The 17,751-nt window shown below is 45.1% G+C and overlaps 3 protein-coding genes across 3 annotated transcripts; 1 reads left to right on the top strand and 2 right to left on the bottom strand.

Annotated features, from left to right (window-relative positions):
* Positions 1-265: 265 nt before the first annotated feature.
* Positions 266-2,577, bottom strand: ndufa3 (NADH:ubiquinone oxidoreductase subunit A3). Its single transcript, XM_080427016.1, has 4 exons — positions 2,562-2,577; positions 2,236-2,304; positions 900-977; positions 266-446 (listed from the first exon to the last, which is right to left on the bottom strand). The coding sequence occupies exons 1-4, from the start codon at positions 2,566-2,568 to the stop codon at positions 355-357; spliced, it is 246 nt and encodes an 81-aa protein (XP_080283142.1). The 5' UTR covers positions 2,569-2,577; the 3' UTR covers positions 266-354.
* Positions 2,578-3,099: 522 nt separating this feature from the next.
* On the top strand, positions 3,100-17,193 carry tfpt (TCF3 (E2A) fusion partner). Its single transcript, XM_080427014.1, has 7 exons — positions 3,100-3,334; positions 3,801-3,902; positions 4,321-4,443; positions 4,742-4,812; positions 5,893-5,962; positions 7,035-7,193; positions 15,780-17,193. The coding sequence occupies exons 2-7, from the start codon at positions 3,801-3,803 to the stop codon at positions 15,852-15,854; spliced, it is 600 nt and encodes a 199-aa protein (XP_080283140.1). The 5' UTR covers positions 3,100-3,334; the 3' UTR covers positions 15,855-17,193.
* On the bottom strand, positions 7,812-14,411 carry LOC308084478 (activating signal cointegrator 1 complex subunit 3-like; the record flags this gene model as incomplete). The annotated part of the gene is made up of 1 exon (XM_080427143.1): positions 7,812-14,411. The coding sequence occupies one exon, from the start codon at positions 14,409-14,411 to the stop codon at positions 7,812-7,814; it is 6,600 nt and encodes a 2,199-aa protein (XP_080283269.1).
* Positions 17,194-17,751: the final 558 nt, after the last annotated feature.

Below are 17,751 nucleotides of genomic sequence, written 5' to 3'. Positions count from 1 at the left end.
ACAAGGATATGTTATAGATGTCCGACGTCACAAGCTGGCCACATGAACTCTGAAATCCACGTAGGAGCCATGACGTTCCCATGTGGATTTTTCCCCCTCAAAGCGTCCTAACTGCTTTAGCATTTGGTGGGAGTTGCCTGGTCAGAGTAAAAAGAAGGAAAAAAAGAAGCATGGTGTTGTTCACTCTAGTCTAGAAGGTTTTACTTCTCATCCAGATTTTGTGAAAGTATGATGCCAAACCTAGAGCCATAAAATACAAAAGTGGTATCAAATAGGGAATCTTTATTGTGGGTCATTGATAGACAGAGCAGCTATATACTGTACAGATAAACAGGATCAACTCAGTCGCAAGCTTCATAGGTTTTTCATCCAATCAAGGTTATTTCCTTTCGGTTCAGCTGGGTGTGCAGGAACATCAGGCATGTTTCCATCATCTCTCACAGGGACTGGAAGCAGGTAGAAAAAGAAAGGAGCTTTGTTTAAAACAGTGATTTTCAACCTTTTCAATTTTTAAGTAGGGGTGCTTTTTTTGATTGATTGAAAATTTTATTAGGCAAAAATGTAAAACAACACAGTTACATTTATGATGCTTTTGTCTAAAAGGTCCGGCCAAAAACAACAGTTAATCATACCAATAGATTTATTTGATTATAATAATACATTTTTAGGGAAAGGATTAAGTGTTCTTTTTGGTTTGTTTTCTCAAATAGCAAAAATAGAAGATCTACAGGATAACAGTAAAACTCAGATCAAAATAGACCTTGTTCATGTTATAATGGTGCTATCAATCATTTAGTTGTGGACCCGGCTACAGTAAATATCACTTCACTACTATGCTACATAAACAGACCACTAATAAATAAATAAATGAATAGAAATTGTTCAGCAGCTCTGCTTACCTGGGTAGTTGTATGGAGTAGCGGAATTCATCATTCCGCTGTACTTCGTCCAGGGACTGACCAATGGAAGGGCCATGCCTGATGAGAAAAACATCACATACTGTATGAGAATCATACAGCTCATGTTTTACACCATTACAATTCTTCTAAATAGAGGAAACACGTTTACTTGGTGTTATTTGATATTAAAGGCTGTGAACATTTTCATTGCATCTGCACTTTGCCATCCCTAATCCCAGTCTAAATGTATTCAAATAAAGTACAGCAGTGGGATGTATAACCTAACATTACATGCTTTGTTTAGCGGATAATAACAAATAACAGATGGTCACTGGGGATCAAAACAGTTCAGACAGTGACTGAAGTTAGCAGCCCAACACTGACTGCTTTAAGATGAATATGATACAGTGTAATGTACAGTTTAGAGTTTTGATTGTGACAATAGCAACATGTGCACATCAGCAATTCAATTTCAACATTTCATAATTTCAACAGAGACTACCAACACCTAACCTCGCTCTCTCACATACTAGAAAAATGTACCAGTTCACTGCATAGAATATACATGTTTATTAGCCTTGGATCAAGACTATCATAGATGTATTTGATTTATTTTTACATTTGGCATCTAAAGTCAGACTCTATCAAATACATCTATGATAGTCTTGATCCAAGGCTACATGTTAAATTAATGAATGTGGGGCACAGACAGACACACACATACACAGAGATAGCCTTTGATCAAGACTATCGTAGATGTATTTATCGATCTTTATATTTTTATATCTACGAAAGTCTTAGCGACCACCCCCGAGTTTGCCCTGGAATTTCACCAGTAAAGCCCGTATTTCTCCGAACACGTACAAATGCAAAATATAACGTAGTTACCCACTTGCCTCAAATGTTAACTAGGTGTCCGGCGTGTTTGTGCAGTCCATAGTTCTCAATAAAGAAGCGTTTTAATCCAGTCTGTGGCCGCAGCCATTTTTTCCCCCTCGTTTACTTCCTGTTTACATTGAGTGTAAGTCCAGTTTTCACCGGATGCGCCCCGTCACTACCGCCCATTGGGGAATTCCGACAGAATCGGCCACAGAAGGGATTAAAACACTTCTTTATTGAAAACTATGCACTAATACATTGCAAAAACACGCCGGACACCTAGTTAACATTTGGGGCAAGCGGGTAAGCACCTTATATTTTGCATTTGTACATGTTCGGAGAAATGCGGGCTTTACTGGTGAAATACCAGGGCAAACTGGGGACAGACTCGATAAAATACATTACGATAGTCTTGATCTAAGGCTAACACAGATAGAGAGACAGGTTGGTGACTGACCTAGAAGCCCAAGGGCGCAGGATGCAAAGATCACTGGCTCTTTATTCCACGCATTCTTCAGAAATGCTCCTGTAAAGAAAATACACGTTTAACCAACACAACAAACAATCCACCCAGTCAGCTAACCAGCAGCTATCCAACATTAGCAACACACCCCAAGGTCACGTCTATTCTTTAGATGAATAAATGTCATAGACTTTAAAGGAATCAGCTGTGCAGTTTCGTTGGAATACATGCTAATATTCAAACTATTCAGTTGTGCGACAAGTAAATCAAATAATTTACTAAATACGTGTACGAGTGCTACAAAACAGTTATGTTCGCACCTGCCATGTTGACTTGTAGTTTTCCACTGTTTTCGCTAGGGCTTATGGGACATGTAGTCTGTGGTGGAAAAAGTACTCACATTTTTTTTTACTTAAGTAAAAGTATCAATACTGCATTGTAGAAACACAAGTAAAAGTCCAGTAATTAAAATTTACTTGAGTAAAAGTACAAAAGTCTTGGCATCAAAATGTACTTAAAGTGCCAAAAGTAAAATTACTCATTATGCAGAGTCTCCCGTTTCACATTATGTTTAAAATGTATTAAAATCTTTTAAAAATAACAATCTACAAGCTCACAACGCGTCACATCTGCTATTTTCAAATAGCCAAAGTTTAAATAGAGCTGTAGTAGTTAATGTATATTTAGTAATAATAATCAAAACCTTTAAAGTAACTATAGTAGCTCAAATGTTCCCATTTTTGTTGTACTTAAGTACAGTACTTGAGTAAATGTACTGAGTTACTTTACACCACTGCATGTAGTCGGTAGATGGTGACGTACATCTATAGCGCCCGTCGCGTATAAACAATGTGATTCCGTAATGTGAGTGTGTGAGTGTGCAACCAGAAGTTTTTTTGCGATTAAACATTCATTTTTAATTGGTTTATTTATTTGTCTATATATGATAGAGTGTTTTCAATTGGTGTGTCATTGACGTTTTACTGATCTGTGAAGATGTACCCGATGCGATGACAGTTAGTTAAACAGAGGATCTTTGAAAACGCAAGACAGTTTCCACTGCAGAGCATCAGTGATCTGAGCCATAATAAATGTAAGTATGGTGTAATACTGTAGCAGCAATTATTTCAAGCCACGTTGTACAACAAACTCAATCCACTGATGCTCCTGTATCATCTGTCGATCTGACAGGTTTATCATAATGATGTTATTTCACCAGAAATGCATTTGGACAAATGCTTTGTACATTATTATTAGACCTAAATGTATCCTTCAACTTCTCGGTTATGCCCAAAATGACTGCCTATCCACAGGTTTGTAGCAATTTTTAGCAATTGTAGAACTATAGCCTTAAATGTAATTTTGATTAGTGCTTAGCCTACCATTTCACTGCTGCTACTGTAGTTTGCTTCTTTTTTTTTTTTTTTCAATATCTTTTTTTTTTGTTGTTTGTTGCTGATGCATCACATTAGTGTGTCTGTATTGATTGCCTGTGTCTGTGTATTTATGTTTCTCTGGGTGGCGTGGCTGGCTGTGTTTGTCTTTGCTGTCCTCTTTAGATGATGGAGGATTTTTCTGGCTTGGCGCTGCCTCCTCTTTTTGGAGGCCACATCCTGGAGGCAGAACTAGAACCTGGTGGTGTGGAGTTGGGCCCGGGGGAGGTAATGTTAAGCAGTCGATACATGCCTTTGACCAATCAAAGACCAATCTGAAACAAACCATAGAATTATATGATAAGAAGTGCCTGCCCACCACTGTGGAGGCTGGGGGTTCGAATCCACCCACGCTGCATTTGTTTTTTTCACAATTGGCCTGTGTTTGGCGGGGAGGGAAGCTGGGCGAGGAGGGTTAAATTGTCATTAGCTCCTCGCTGGCAGGTTAGTCAGTAGGATACAGCAGTGACAACACAGTGAAATGTGTGTGGGGAGGAATCAATTAGCATAACAACAACTAAATTGGGGAGAAAAAGGGGTAAAAATTACAAACTACAACTCTCCAAAATCCGGATCAGCATCAGACACAAAAATGTGGCATTGGTTGGGCTCTATCACCAACACCTTTTTCTTTTGTTTCCACCAGGTGGAGCTGGGTCCGGCAGGAACTGAGCTCTTAGAGGATCAAGGACAAGAGGATGAAGAGACGAGAGCACTGAATAAAAGAAAATACCTGGCCCTCAGTAAGAGATGCAAAGAAATAGAACAGGTTCGTGAACATGGGATCATTTCATGTATATTATTAGGGCTGGAACTGTCAATTATTTTCTTAGGGATTATTCTATCGATTACTTTTTTGAACAATTGAGAAGCGTTTTTTTTTTTTTTCTGCCTTCATTGATAGTATACAGTAGACTGACAGGAAATGGGGAGAGGGAGATGGAGAGTGACACGCAGCAACCGTCGTCGGGATCGAGATTCGAACCCGACAGGCTGCATTAGCAGCCCAGATATTGAGTTTGCTTCTCAAATAATGAATTCCAAATGATCCCTCATGTCTGTCTCAGGTGAACCAGAAGGTCCTTGGTCGTCTTCACCAGGTTCAGAGACTAACACGGCGCATGAAGAAAGAGAGACGGTACATTTTATAGCAGCGATTCCAAACCTGTGGATCCACAGGCCCACTGGTGGACCATGAGGATATTGCATAATTGACAAAACACTACGATTTAATGATAATATAACATTAATATTAAAGCTGCACTATGTAACTTTCCTCTTCTACCCTGGATTTGAACCCAGGTCTCCTACGCAAATGCTTTTTCTTTTCTTTTTTACCATTGAGCTATTAAAGCCGGTCTGCTTGCCCAGGGGATAAATTCAATCTTGACTTTCAGGTCAAACTTTGTGTCAGATCCTGTGTCTAGGTGAGACATGACCTTTGACACGATCTAAATGTCTCAATAGAAGAGCAGGGAGACGAAATACAACCACCCCAATTGTATAAGTTATATTGTATTAACATACTCTACTATACAGATTGGACAAAATTACATTTTATTAATTAAAAAAAAGTTGCATTAATTAATGTATTAACCGCTTTAATGTAAAAAAATGTCATGGTATTTCTTTATTTTTCATTGTGATACCGAAAAATAGGAACTTAAAGTATACTATGTTAGTTCCATTGATCCAAGCCGGAACACGATCGATTGATTGATCATGAAAATGCACGTGGTGGCGTCCCCCCATCTGACCACTTAACACGGCAACCCTACAAAGATCATTTATGATCTTTCCAATTTTGTTTCATCGCTCCCTGTTTCACTTGTTTATGCTGTATGAGTTTTTTCTCCTGATTGGATGTTGGTATGCCGACCGAACAGTTATTTTATGTTTACTAAAGAGCTGGATAGGGAGACCCCTGTTACTAAACAAGCACTCTATCGCAATGAATACTATCAGAACATAGAATTAAATAACACTTACTTTAACTTTAACTGATATATATACGTAGGTGTTGTTTGAGATCGTGGACGATGATGCTACAATTCTCCTTTTTTCGGTGGTTGCAAATCAGAAGTAACGCCATTGATTTGTTTCATAGTGTCTTATTTAAGTACGACTGCATAATCATGTGGCAATAGTCCTTCTGCCTGTTTAGTCCTCACCTCTTTACTGCTGATCTCTCAACATCCATTTCATCGCATTCCTGTAGGTTTCTTATGAAGACTCTTGACACTCATGGTGATGACTACAGGAATGCCCAGCTCACCATACTACTGGAGGTGAGAATACGTGCATGAGTGATATTTACATATATGTATTCATCATGAAAAATACACTATATCATCAGGGATTGCACACCGCCAGTGGCATAGATGCAAACAACTTGCTAATGTCTGTCACACTCATTTGAGTACAGTACACTGAGTGCAATGCACTCAAGCTCACATTATGTAACTGCTTAGTTCAGTTGTTTGGTTACACTTCATTATGACGGCGCAAGCGAGAAAAAGTGATTGGCATCTATCAGTCTATCCTGACCTGCAACAGTGAATCGAGCAGAAATGTCATTCACCCCTCATATTAGTTCACTATGTCTCTAGCTGGTTGTGTCCCGACCCCAAACACGTTATTTGTGTTTGGGCTAGAAAGGAGGGGGTGCAGACTGAAGTAACATTAATGTAAATGAGAAAATACATTTGTTGAGCATTATTTTCAAACATGCACTTGTACAATCCAGTTTTTGGCATTAAAAGAGACAGAGTTTCAATAGGTACTGATGTCTGCACAGATTTAATTCTGTCCATTTCCAGCACTGGTTATTATATTATTAATGTAGTTATATTGTGTTTTTGTTTATACTGTATGTGTACTGCTGCAATTAATATGGGACTACAGGAAATAAAGAACATAATTAACTTGGAATCCATATATCTCTTATTGATCTGAAAACATTAAATAGTATTTCCAATTCATTTTAGATAAAACAAGTGTTTTTCACATAGTTATAGTATCAAAGGTAAAGGTGCCCGCTACATTTTGTCCTATAATTCTTGAACCGTAGGTCATACTACACCCAAACTTGAATCACATATTGAGGGGCCTCTTCACAACGCACTGCAGAGCCAAAAGCAATTTCACTTAGACCCATAAGAGCGTGACAAATGTGGAATGTTAAACCGCATGTTGTGGAGACGCTATTTCCTCCCACAGCTTTCTGGGGTCCTGACAGCTGTAAACCAAAACGTACATAGCCCTGGGTAGGCCACGTGGCCTTGCGAAGAAGTGTGCCCATTTCTAGTTGTCACTGCATCACTTAGGGCAGGGACATCATGTTGTGTCGATTCATTTCAGGATGAGTCTGGTGCCCAATTAGACTCCGCTCCTGGAGTGGAGGATGATAGGCCCAATGGTGTTTCTGGCTCCTCCTCCTCCACTGTGTTCCATCCTTCCGGCGGTCCGAAGAAGAGGAGACATCGCTTGCCAAAGCAGGAGAAGGACAAAGACCAACAGGTAGGTGAAGACACTTTAAACAAGGTTTTCTGCGTGGCTGTCTTCCACTTTGGAGGTAATGGACTCTTTTCACAGAAGCCATTTGCAAGTGCATTAAAGGAATCTCATATCTTTACCGGTGGGTGTAAAGCTCAATATATGGTGCCTAGGGGCATCCAGGTGGTGCAGGGGTAAAGTTCTGCCAACAACCGTGGAGACTGGAGTTCGAATCTTCCATGGAGCATCCACCTTGGCCAGGCACTCAAACAAACACAATTGGCCGGGTTTGCGGGTGATCAGGGAGACTGTTCAGTGGGGAGCAGAACTGGGAATAACATACATTATCTTTTTATCAAATTTTTATTTTCCTCCCAATTTAATGCCAGTTCTCAATTATCCCATGTAGTCCGTATCACCTCTCACTACCATTACTGGGTAGAGTAAGGTGACTTGGCCTGCGGGCCACCAGTTCCCCACCCCAACAACTATCAAACCCTGGTCTTTCTCCAAATACATGAACAGTTTGTAAATCTTGTGTCATCACATTGTAGACCCCCACCCAGTTCCCCCACCTATCGTATTGCATGCCCAGTTAAGGCAGACGCAATGGTGAATGGTGGCCTATGCTGGTATGTTGTGTCACTTGAGGGACAAATCACTCATGGCGTCTGTCACCTCGGTATGGGTGGTGATCCTGGCAGGGGTCACGTTGAAGTGGATGTCATATTGCTGGTCCAGACCCAGGTAGCAGTCACTCATCAGGTACAGGGTGTAAACACATTTTCCAGTCTTCTCTGGGGTGTAGAAGGCCACGGAGACAAGTCTCTGGTTGCGTACATATCCAACCCGTTTGACAGCCAGCAACTCCTTGTGGTCCACTTCACCTAGAACCAGGAACCAGCCCTCATCTTTCGCCTTAGGGAATCGAGGTGCCTGGGCCTTACTGTCTTGCTTTCTCCTCTGCTGTCCAATATTGACGCGTCTCAGTGATACCTGGAGGACGTATTCCTGGTCAGCATGGACATCTATCCAACTTCTTTCCCTCAGACTCCCCTCCACAACGGCAGGAACTAGGTGCTCCATCTGCTCCCGGCACTCCTCCCACCAGCCTTTCACACTCAGCCCCACCTCCACCACTGGCAGATGGCTGAGGAATGACCACGCCTGGCTGATCTGATTTGGTTGCAGCTCCTGACCAAAGATGGCAGCGAACGTACTCTCTCTCCCTTTGCAGGTGGTAATAAGCTCAGGCAGTCCTTCGATTGGTCCGTTGAAGCCTCCAGCCCTGCCTCTCTCCTTCTTGTTAGCCCACTGGCTGAACAGGTAGAGGTCGTTTTGTTCAATATGGGGGAGTGTCAGTAATGATGACTCGTGCAGCCACCTGCCCTGGACAATCATCTGCACCAGGTTACATATGCTGAGAGCAGTCACTAGCCAGCCCTCATTGGCAACAACATCCAGCATAGCCTGGCAGACACGGATGGTGTTGTCCAGCACTGTTTTGGTGTCGGTGGCATAGTCGCTGCAGGGCAGTGGGGTGCGGCTGAAGTGGGCCTGTAGCAGCAGGTGGGTCTTGGTGTGGGGGCTGTCATAGGAGTGTGGTTTCACAGGCAGAGGGAGCTGCTGAGCCAGCTGGCTGTTCAGCTGGTCCTCATTGTGTCTGACAGGGAGCTCTGCGTACTCCTTTGCATCCGTGAGAACAGAGAGGATCTCTTGGATGGGCAGCTCGTCCCTCAGCCGCTCTTTGAACATGCGGATGGTCTGGTGCTTCAGGTAGTAGTAGGAGGAGATGCGACCATACATCAGCGGCTTGATGGTGCGCTCATCCTCTTGTATCTCTATGCAGTAGGAGCACTCCAGATCCCTCAGGTTTATCTCCACCAGGTTGGACAGGTACTTATTGATGGACTTGTGGCTGATGTCTTCCAGTTTGTAATAGTTGGGGTTCATGACTAGTCGTCTGAAGAAGTACGTCCAGGTGATATAGTCTAAGGCGTCGTTCTTGGAGGTGATGGTCCCTGCAGCGATCTCGGCATTCAGATGGTCTGACAGCACACTCAGGAGACTGGATTCCACAGGGAAAGGCTCATAGAGGAATTTCTTGTAGAAATCCTTTTTGATATCGTGGACCAGGATGACTGCTTTGCCCTGGTTGTCAAACTGTGGCCTGCCTGCACGGCCCATCATCTGCAGAACATCAGTGATGGGATAGTCGATGTAACGCCTAGTCTTTCCATCAAAGTACTCTGTTCCCTTGACGATCACCAAGTGAGCAGGGAAATTGACCCCCCATGCTAGTGTGCTTGTGGCGATCAGTACCTGGATCTTGCTGTGAAGAAACAACTCCTCCACGGTTTTCCTGTCTCTCTCATGCAGGCCGGCGTGGTGCAAGCCAATCCCAAACGCCAGCGTGAGTTTCAGGTTGGATTCCTTCACCGTTGCAATGATGGCCTCCATCTCTCTCTCATCCTGATGCAACCACTGTTTGGGGTCGTCCTCGGTGGCCAAGTAGGCAATCAGGTCCAGCGCTGTGAGGCGTGTCTGACGGCGTGAGGACACAAAGATCAGCACTGGTTTGGCTGGAGAGTGACTGCGGATTGCTTGGAAGGTAGGCTTGTTCATGCTGGCCATGCGGGGGCAGTAGTGCTGTCCTGGGAAACCATGGATGTGAACCTCAAGGGGCACCGGACGCACAGAAGGACGGAAATTAAACAAGCCCGCCTGTTTGATCCCCAGCCAGTCGGCCAGGTCTCGCGCATTGGCCAGAGCAGTGGAGAGGCCAACCACACGCACACTCCTGGAGGTATGGGAGGAGATGAAGTTGGTTCGGGATACAATGACCTCCAGCACTGGACCTCTGTCCTCCCCGAGCAGGTGGATCTCGTCGATGATGAGGATGGCTACTTTCTGGACATAGCTGCGGTTCTGCCAACTGCGGCTCACCCCGTCCCACTTCTCTGGTGTGGTGACAATGAGGTCAGCCTGCGCGATTGCTCTTATGTCAGGGGTCACGTCACCCGTCAACTCCACCACTTTCTTTCCCAGCTTTTTCTCTATTCGGAACTTCCAGTCCTCAATCCTCTCTTTCACCAGGGCCTTCATTGGGGCGATATACACCACCTTGGATGTTGGATACATGTTGAACACACGGAACATGGCCATCTCTGCAGCAAGGGTTTTGCCGGAGCCTGTTGGTGCCCCCAGCAGGATGTTGGTGTCTGTGTGGTAGAGTGTGTGGAATATCTGCGTCTGGATGGGGTTGTAGTGGGTGAAATTGTACAGGCTCTCATACTCTCTGTTCCCCAGGGCTGTTATGGGCAGTGGCTGGAGGTCCAGCAGCTCTGTGTGAGGGGGATGCCTCTCCGGCAGTATGAGGTGCTGGAAGTTGATAGTGCAGACAGCCTCAGCACCCAGCCAGCGGTCCGACACAGCTCTGATGTAGTACTGGGAGGGCAGAGGCTCAAAGATGGGGATGCTGAACACAATGTGCAGGGGCTCTTCTGTCACCACCTGTTTCTTCTGCAGGAGGAAGTACTCAGAGTGGTAGATGTGGTCGTTGATTGGGTCCTCCACCCACAGCCACCAGGGTTCACCCACTGATCCGTGCACCTGGTCCTTCCAGCTGAAATCAGGGGTGATGACGAGGCACACACGGAGGATGGTACGAGTGATTGGCTGGATGCTGGCTTCGATCATGATTGAGGGGATCTGGTCGGCACACTGCTTAACCTTGAACCCGATGTTGACGTGGTGCAGCATGTGACCGATCTCATCCTTACTCATCTCTTTCAGTCTATCCAGGCTAAGCTTTTTCTCCTCCAGGCGTGACAGCACTGTGTGGGGAAGGGTAGGGAACTGCCGTAGGGGGTGAGAAAAGCTCCACAGCTGCTTGTCGATCACCTTACAGAGGGTGAGCAGACGGTAGGTCATAGCTGGCCAGCGCTTCCTCAAGGCGATCTCAAACAGGGCCCTGACGATACGAGCAGCATTCTGTGCCACATAGGAGAGGTCTGAGATTAGGGAGAAGCTGTCCACATCCCCTCGGCCGATGTAGGTCTGCAGCAGGATGTTGATCTTGCCGTAGCTGTTCTCCACCCCACCCGCAGCCGGCAACTCACAGTACTTACTCAGCAACTGTTCCAGTTCCTCCAACTCCTCATCACGCACCTTGACCTGGTCAAACTCTTCTGCCTTGGACACAATGCTGAGGATGTCGGCCTCAGTCTTCTGAGAGTTGAACACCTCGTTGAACGTCTCCATGGTGTTGTGCTTGATGTAGAAGTGGCTGGCCGTCCGGCCCAGGTCTGTGGAGGAGAAGTAGCCGGTGCGTTCCTCAAAGCGAATCATCCGGGCCTTATCCAGCTTCCTGGCTGACTGCACCACCAGTTCCCTCCTGTACATCTCCAAGCCTGGGTCCATCTGGTAAGCCTTGTGGTTGATGCCGTATACCAGTGGGTTTGCCCTCATCCGTACATACAAGTAGGTATAACTCAGCCATTTCACTGCCTCATCTACATTGGTGACAGTCCCCAGGGCAACCTCGGCATTGAGGTTATCTGACAGGTTTTTGAGGAACTGGCTTTCAATAGGATTCTGTTGGGTGAGCAGGGTGAGGTAATGGCTCAGCTTGTCGTGAGTGGTGATGATGATTCCCTCACCATGCTTGTCGAACTGTGGCCGTCCAGCTCGCCCAAAGATCTGCATGATGTTTAGAATGCCCAGGTCCACCATGGAGCCACGTGTGTTGTCGTAGATCTGAGTTCCCTTAATGATGACAGCGTGGGCAGGCAGGTTGACGCCCCAGGCCAGCGTTGCCGTGCACACTAGCACCTTTATGCGGCCCTTGGAGAACATGCTCTCCATCAGGCTGCGGTCAGAGCGAAGCATGCCAGCATGGTGGATCCCAAAGCCTTCAGGGAACATCTCCCTCATCTGCTTGTTCCTGGAGCGCTGGACCTGCTTCTCACACTGGCCATATTCTGGTCCCTGGTTGGGCTGGAAAAGGGTGATGTCGCCTTGGTTCTTGGCCATCTCGATCAGACCCATGGCAGTCCTCACTGTGGCATTACGGGCGTGGACAAACACCATCACCTGATGCCCGTCTCTGATATGCTGCAGGACTTTCTTATAGCACACCTCCTCCATGTCATGCAGCTGCTGAATCTTGTTGGTGGTTTTGATGCCAACAAAGGTCTGGCTGAGGGGCACCGGCCTGAAACGCCCATCAAAGTAAAAAAGGCCTCTGTAGGGGTTGACGTGGAGGAAGGTTGCCACGTCCAGGTAGTTGGGAAGCGTGGCTGACAGACCCAGGATCCTGATCATACTCTGGGTGGACTCCACCTGTCTGATGGTCCTGGCCACCAGGCTCTCCAGGACGGGCCCTCTGTCCTCGTGGAGCAGATGCACTTCATCCAGGATTAGCAGACGGACAATCTGGGACAGGGCCACATCTCCGACACCCTTCCTGGTTACGATGTCCCACTTCTCAGGCGTGGTCACCAGCATCTGTGTTTGAAGGATCTCCGCTTTGGTTAACTGCATGTCTCCAGTGAGCTCTTTGACAGTGATTCCCAGTGGTTCCAACCGCTTACTGAAGTAATTAGACATTTCAGCTGCCAGGGCCTTCATAGGAGCCACATACACAATCTTGAACTCGTCCTTACTGATGACCCCTCCAGGTTGGAGATGCTGGCGGATCTCATGCAGGACAGTGAGCATGGCGACATTGGTCTTGCCAGCTCCAGTGGGGGCGCAGATGAGCAGGTTCTCATTGGTGTTGTAGGCCATCTCGAAGATTATGGACTGGATCCTGTTCAGGCTCTTCATCCCCTTGAACACCAGCTGCCCTATCTCATCCAGCTCAGAGATGTAGATGGGCTTCTCCTCGATGCCGATGGGCAAGGGTGCATTGGGTGGGATCTCCACCTCCTCATACATCTTAGTGTTGTCTCTGCGGATGCCCTCTGGCAACAGCATCTTTGCTCCTCCCACAAAGGCAGGGGTCTTTGCGGCCTCAGCATAGCAGTCGTAAACGTTGGGGTAGCGGACATGTTCGTACACCCTCTCCCTGCTGATCACAGGCTCCTGGCGTGCAGTCAGCAGGGCCTGCTCCCTCTGGGCTCTTATCTCTTTGGGGTCCAAGCAGAAGGTGGCGTCTGAGGAGTCATCATAACATTTCACTCTCTTTCTCTCCCTCTTCTCATTCTTCCAATTCATCTTCATCATCTGTCTCTCCTGCTCGGACTGGATGGTGACTTGGCAGGCAAAGATGGGCTTGGAACCCTCGCCAGCGCCTTTCCGGCTACCATCTGTCGGGTGGCTGAGCGAGTCGGGTGGAAGGAAGCGGAGAGAGTTTACGATTGCCACCCTTTGCTGCAGGAGGTTGGAGATAATCTCGAACCCCTCTGGGCCCAGCAGCTCAAATAGCCCATTCTGCAGCTCTTTGTCACTCTTGTGGGAGGCCAGCATCTCGTACAGGGAGGTGCAGAGCTCCTCTCTGCTGGAGATCATGTTACCTCCTTTTAGGTACTTCTCTACCTCTACAATCAAAATAGCTCCGTCCACAGATCCCTGGTTGGGAGCCCTTGATGTGGACTCCTGACCCCTGATCCTCCCGGCACCCTGGTGGTTGTTGAGGAAGCTGTTAAAATCCAGGCTGACGTCCTTCTCTGAGTCCTCGACCAGGGGCAAGTTCTCCACGGGGTCGACGGGGTAGCAGTCATAGGAGAAGGCGATGTTGCATCCAAAGGCAGAGCCACGTTGATGGTTGTGGCAGGAGATCTGGGCCCGGACAAAGTCCTCCACTTGGGACTCTCCGAGTGGAGCCACTGCCCGTACCACCGCAGCACAAGAGGCCTCAGCTGCAGAGGCGGGGAAAGGGCCGAACATCTCCTTGATTGCCCGTGTTTCCTCAGTCCCCACATAGTCTTTGTTGTGGAAGATCTTAAAGAGAAAAACGGCAGCGCTTTCGATGGTCTCCTGGCCATTTTCAGTCCCCACTATTTGTTTAGCGGCCTGAAGGATGCTCCTCAGCTCCTGAGTGGCAGCCTGCTGCTCTGCCCTGTCCTGGCTCTGTGTGCAAAACTGAACAATCTTCTGCCACGTCAGGCCAGCTTTGGCAAACAGCTCCTGTCTTTTCAACCGCTTTGTCCTCAAATCGTAGACATGTTCAGCTAAATCCTCCTTTTTGCCGACTTTGGAGAAGGACCGCAGTGCATCTGTGAGCCGTGGTGGAGACATCATTATTGCTATTTCATTGCTTTGCTATGAGATGTTTAACCATCTAACTAATATTCTTAAATGAGATGTAAATTCTGTTTGTTGGCTTGCCGTTTTTGCTCTAATATTTCTATTATTATGCATACCCTTGTATTCTTGTATATTATTAAATTATTGTATTATACGTATGTGCATTATAAGGAAGTGAATTCCGGGTGAATCAGGTTGAAACCTTGCCCATACGTATATGGAGTCATGTGTCATAGATACGTCATAGCCGATTGGCGTCATAGACTGGTCACATGAAGTCTGAGATCCACATGAAAGCCATGCATGCTGGCCTGGACCGCTGGCGTAGCGGTCCAGGCACCTAGGCCCAATGTAGCCTGACAGCGTGTCGCAGGTTCGAGTCCCGATCCCGACAGCCTTTGCTGCATGTCACTCCCCATCTCTCTCCTCATTTCCTCTCAGTCTACTGTCCTATCCATAAAGGCATAAAAGCCCCCCAAAAGGTATTTTAAAAAAAAAGAAATAATGCATGCTGTTATTGGACCAAACTGTCCTGTTTTACTATTATTTCTTGTTAGCCCTATACTGTACCTTGGGCCCTCACAAATTCATAACAAACACCCCCAACTCAGGGCTGTTTGGTGTCCGTCCACGACAGCCGTGGCCAGAAGCAATGTAAACATCTTTACACACCAGTGGAATGATGAATAAACAATATGAAAATCTCCGGCGAGTATTTAAAATTATGCCTTTGTTCATTGTGAAAAATCAACCTCGTTCCGAATAAAACAACCAAATTTGGATACTGTTATGGATTGATATGCAGTAGGGCTACGGAAAACATTTCGGTGTAATCGTGATTTTACTTTCCACCATGAATATTTTTTGCGTATTTAATATTACTATAGTGATTATTATTATTGTCATATCAGCCATAATGAATCTTTGCAGGAAGAAAATAAATGTGTTTTGTTTTATCAAGACTAATAGTTGGTGATTGCAATATTTAATGAACTATTATCATTTGATGCATAATCATTGTGCCCTATTGTTGAGAAGGGGATCATGTGTTTGTGTTGGACACATACAGTATGCAGCAGAGAATTCTAGGGCTGCAACTAGTGGTTATTTTGTTAGTGATTATTATATTACTTTCATACTTAAATAATTTTTTTGTCAGCTTGTAATTATATGTATTACAAGCTCACAACGCATTGCGATGCGTTGTGAGCTTGTAGATTGGATGTTTTTTTTATTTATTATTTTATAAAAATTAATTATTTTTTTTATTAATTAAATCGATTAGTTCGATTAACTGTTGCACCCCTAGAGCATTCTTCTCGAATTGGTGTTAACTGAGTTTCCATTCCCCATCCACAGACTGAAGGAGATATATCCATGTTGGCTGAAACACAGTTTGGAGACTTTCCCAGCCCGACCTCTCTGTCCCACTAACGGGAAAGAGAGCTCTGCATGCCCTCCTCTGAGGAAACACACCGGCGCACTCGATTGCTTCAGTTTAATACACCTGATGAGACACATGGCTTTTTTTTCATTTTTCATTTTTTTTTTACCTTTTAGCCGTGTAGCTACAGTAGCAATTCAAAGTGAGTTGGCACAGGGAGGAGTTCCAGTGCCTTGCTCAAACTCTTTTAAAGGACACCTGGGTGCAGCGGAGAATGAACCTGAGACCAGTCAGTTGTGTGAAGCTCTGTGTTGATATTATAAGGCAGCCCATAACCATAATCACTTCATTTTTTTTTTGTGTATATATGTGTATATATCTGTTGTGTAAATATTTTGCATTGGTAGTTGATGACAACACCGAGATTACAAACCAGTAAGTGTAATCTATGTCTCGCAGTAGCCAGACAATTGGATAGATACTGTATCTAATGTCTCGGGCGCAACTATAGAAAAGTGGTTAAGGAGGAAAGAAATGACATGAATTGACCAACCATGGAACTTCTTAGCCAACCATGGACGTCTGTTACAGACCAGCCAATCAAGAGACTTACCTGAGATTTTCTCTGGCAAAACAGACATGTTGACTTGTGAATCAGACCCTCCATCGCTGGAATTTAGGACGTACTGTAAGGCTGTGGGTCTGACCCCATGAGACTAATGGCCGACTAACCAGCTTGGGCTGAATCTGTAATCAAAGTATTGCACGCCACAACGCTGTGCTCTCCAGTACGTTTACTATTTCACTGTTTGAGAATCGATATCCGTACGTAGATCTCAAGCTAAGCTCCTTTGTTAACGTGCTAGTTATCAACCCTGCCTTGATTATTAAGCTGCACAGTAAAATGTGAAACGTTCTATAATTATATTTGTCTTTATTTTTATTGAGGAAGACTGAAAAAAGGAGGCGTGGTAGGGGAAGTAGAGGAGAAAAGGTTTTAGTTCAACATATGCCTCAAGTACAGGAGAATATGTTGACAGCCTACATATTGACAAATGGCCCAGAGACAACAGGAACTCACATTATTTTAAAGAGGCAATGCAGTAAGAATATATGTACTGTATGAAGAAGAACAGAACTGCACACTTGCATGCTCCACTACATTTTTATAACATTTATAGCCTGGGCACTTGGGTCAAAGAATTTGACCTGATGAGCCCAGGCTCAAAATGTTTGATTGAGCATGAATGATTTGGAGCATGTGAGTATGCGGGTTATATTATTTTTCATGAAACTTTTTTAACACAGGCAGCACTCCAACAAGTTATATGTGTATTCTATTAGCTCTTTACTAAGAATATATATTAAATTTAACATATGATCAAGTCATCCACATGTTTGTGTACTTTTGGTTTTGGTTAGAATAAAGATTTGATTTTTCTGGAAGACAAGAAACCGATACATTATACAGGCCCAATAAATTAATACATATATATTCTGCTTAACCACTTAAAACCCAGCATCGGTATTGTGGGGAAAGTTTTCGCTGAAAATATTGCATTGTGAGCTTGTCGATCGGCTATTCTCAGCAAAAGCTTTCCCCACAATAACAGAAAACAGAAAACACACTAGTATTGATCCCTGAGGGACTCCAATCACCCATAGGCTATGGGGTTTAAGTGGTTAATATATTGTCCTCCTCAGCAACACAGGTGTAATGCTATCAATGGAGTCAGATTCTAGGTATGTTTACAACAAAATTAATGGACTGCTGATGATGATACCAGCTGGATGAAGAATTGGTGAAAACTGCTCCAACATAATGTCCAATGTGTACATTCTGATCCAATGTTTGAGGGGGGGGGTGCTGTCAATCATAACCCCTCAGTCCGCTAAAACCAATCGTCGCGCTCCGTCCCAGCGGATGTTTCCCGGCCATCCGTCCAA

This window comes from Gymnoscopelus braueri, assembly GCF_963280865.1.
Source record: "Gymnoscopelus braueri genome assembly, chromosome: 4".
NCBI lineage: Eukaryota > Metazoa > Chordata > Actinopteri > Myctophiformes > Myctophidae > Gymnoscopelus > Gymnoscopelus braueri.
The sequence above is the reverse complement of the archived record's forward strand: the minus strand, read 5'-3'. Positions and strand labels throughout refer to the sequence as shown.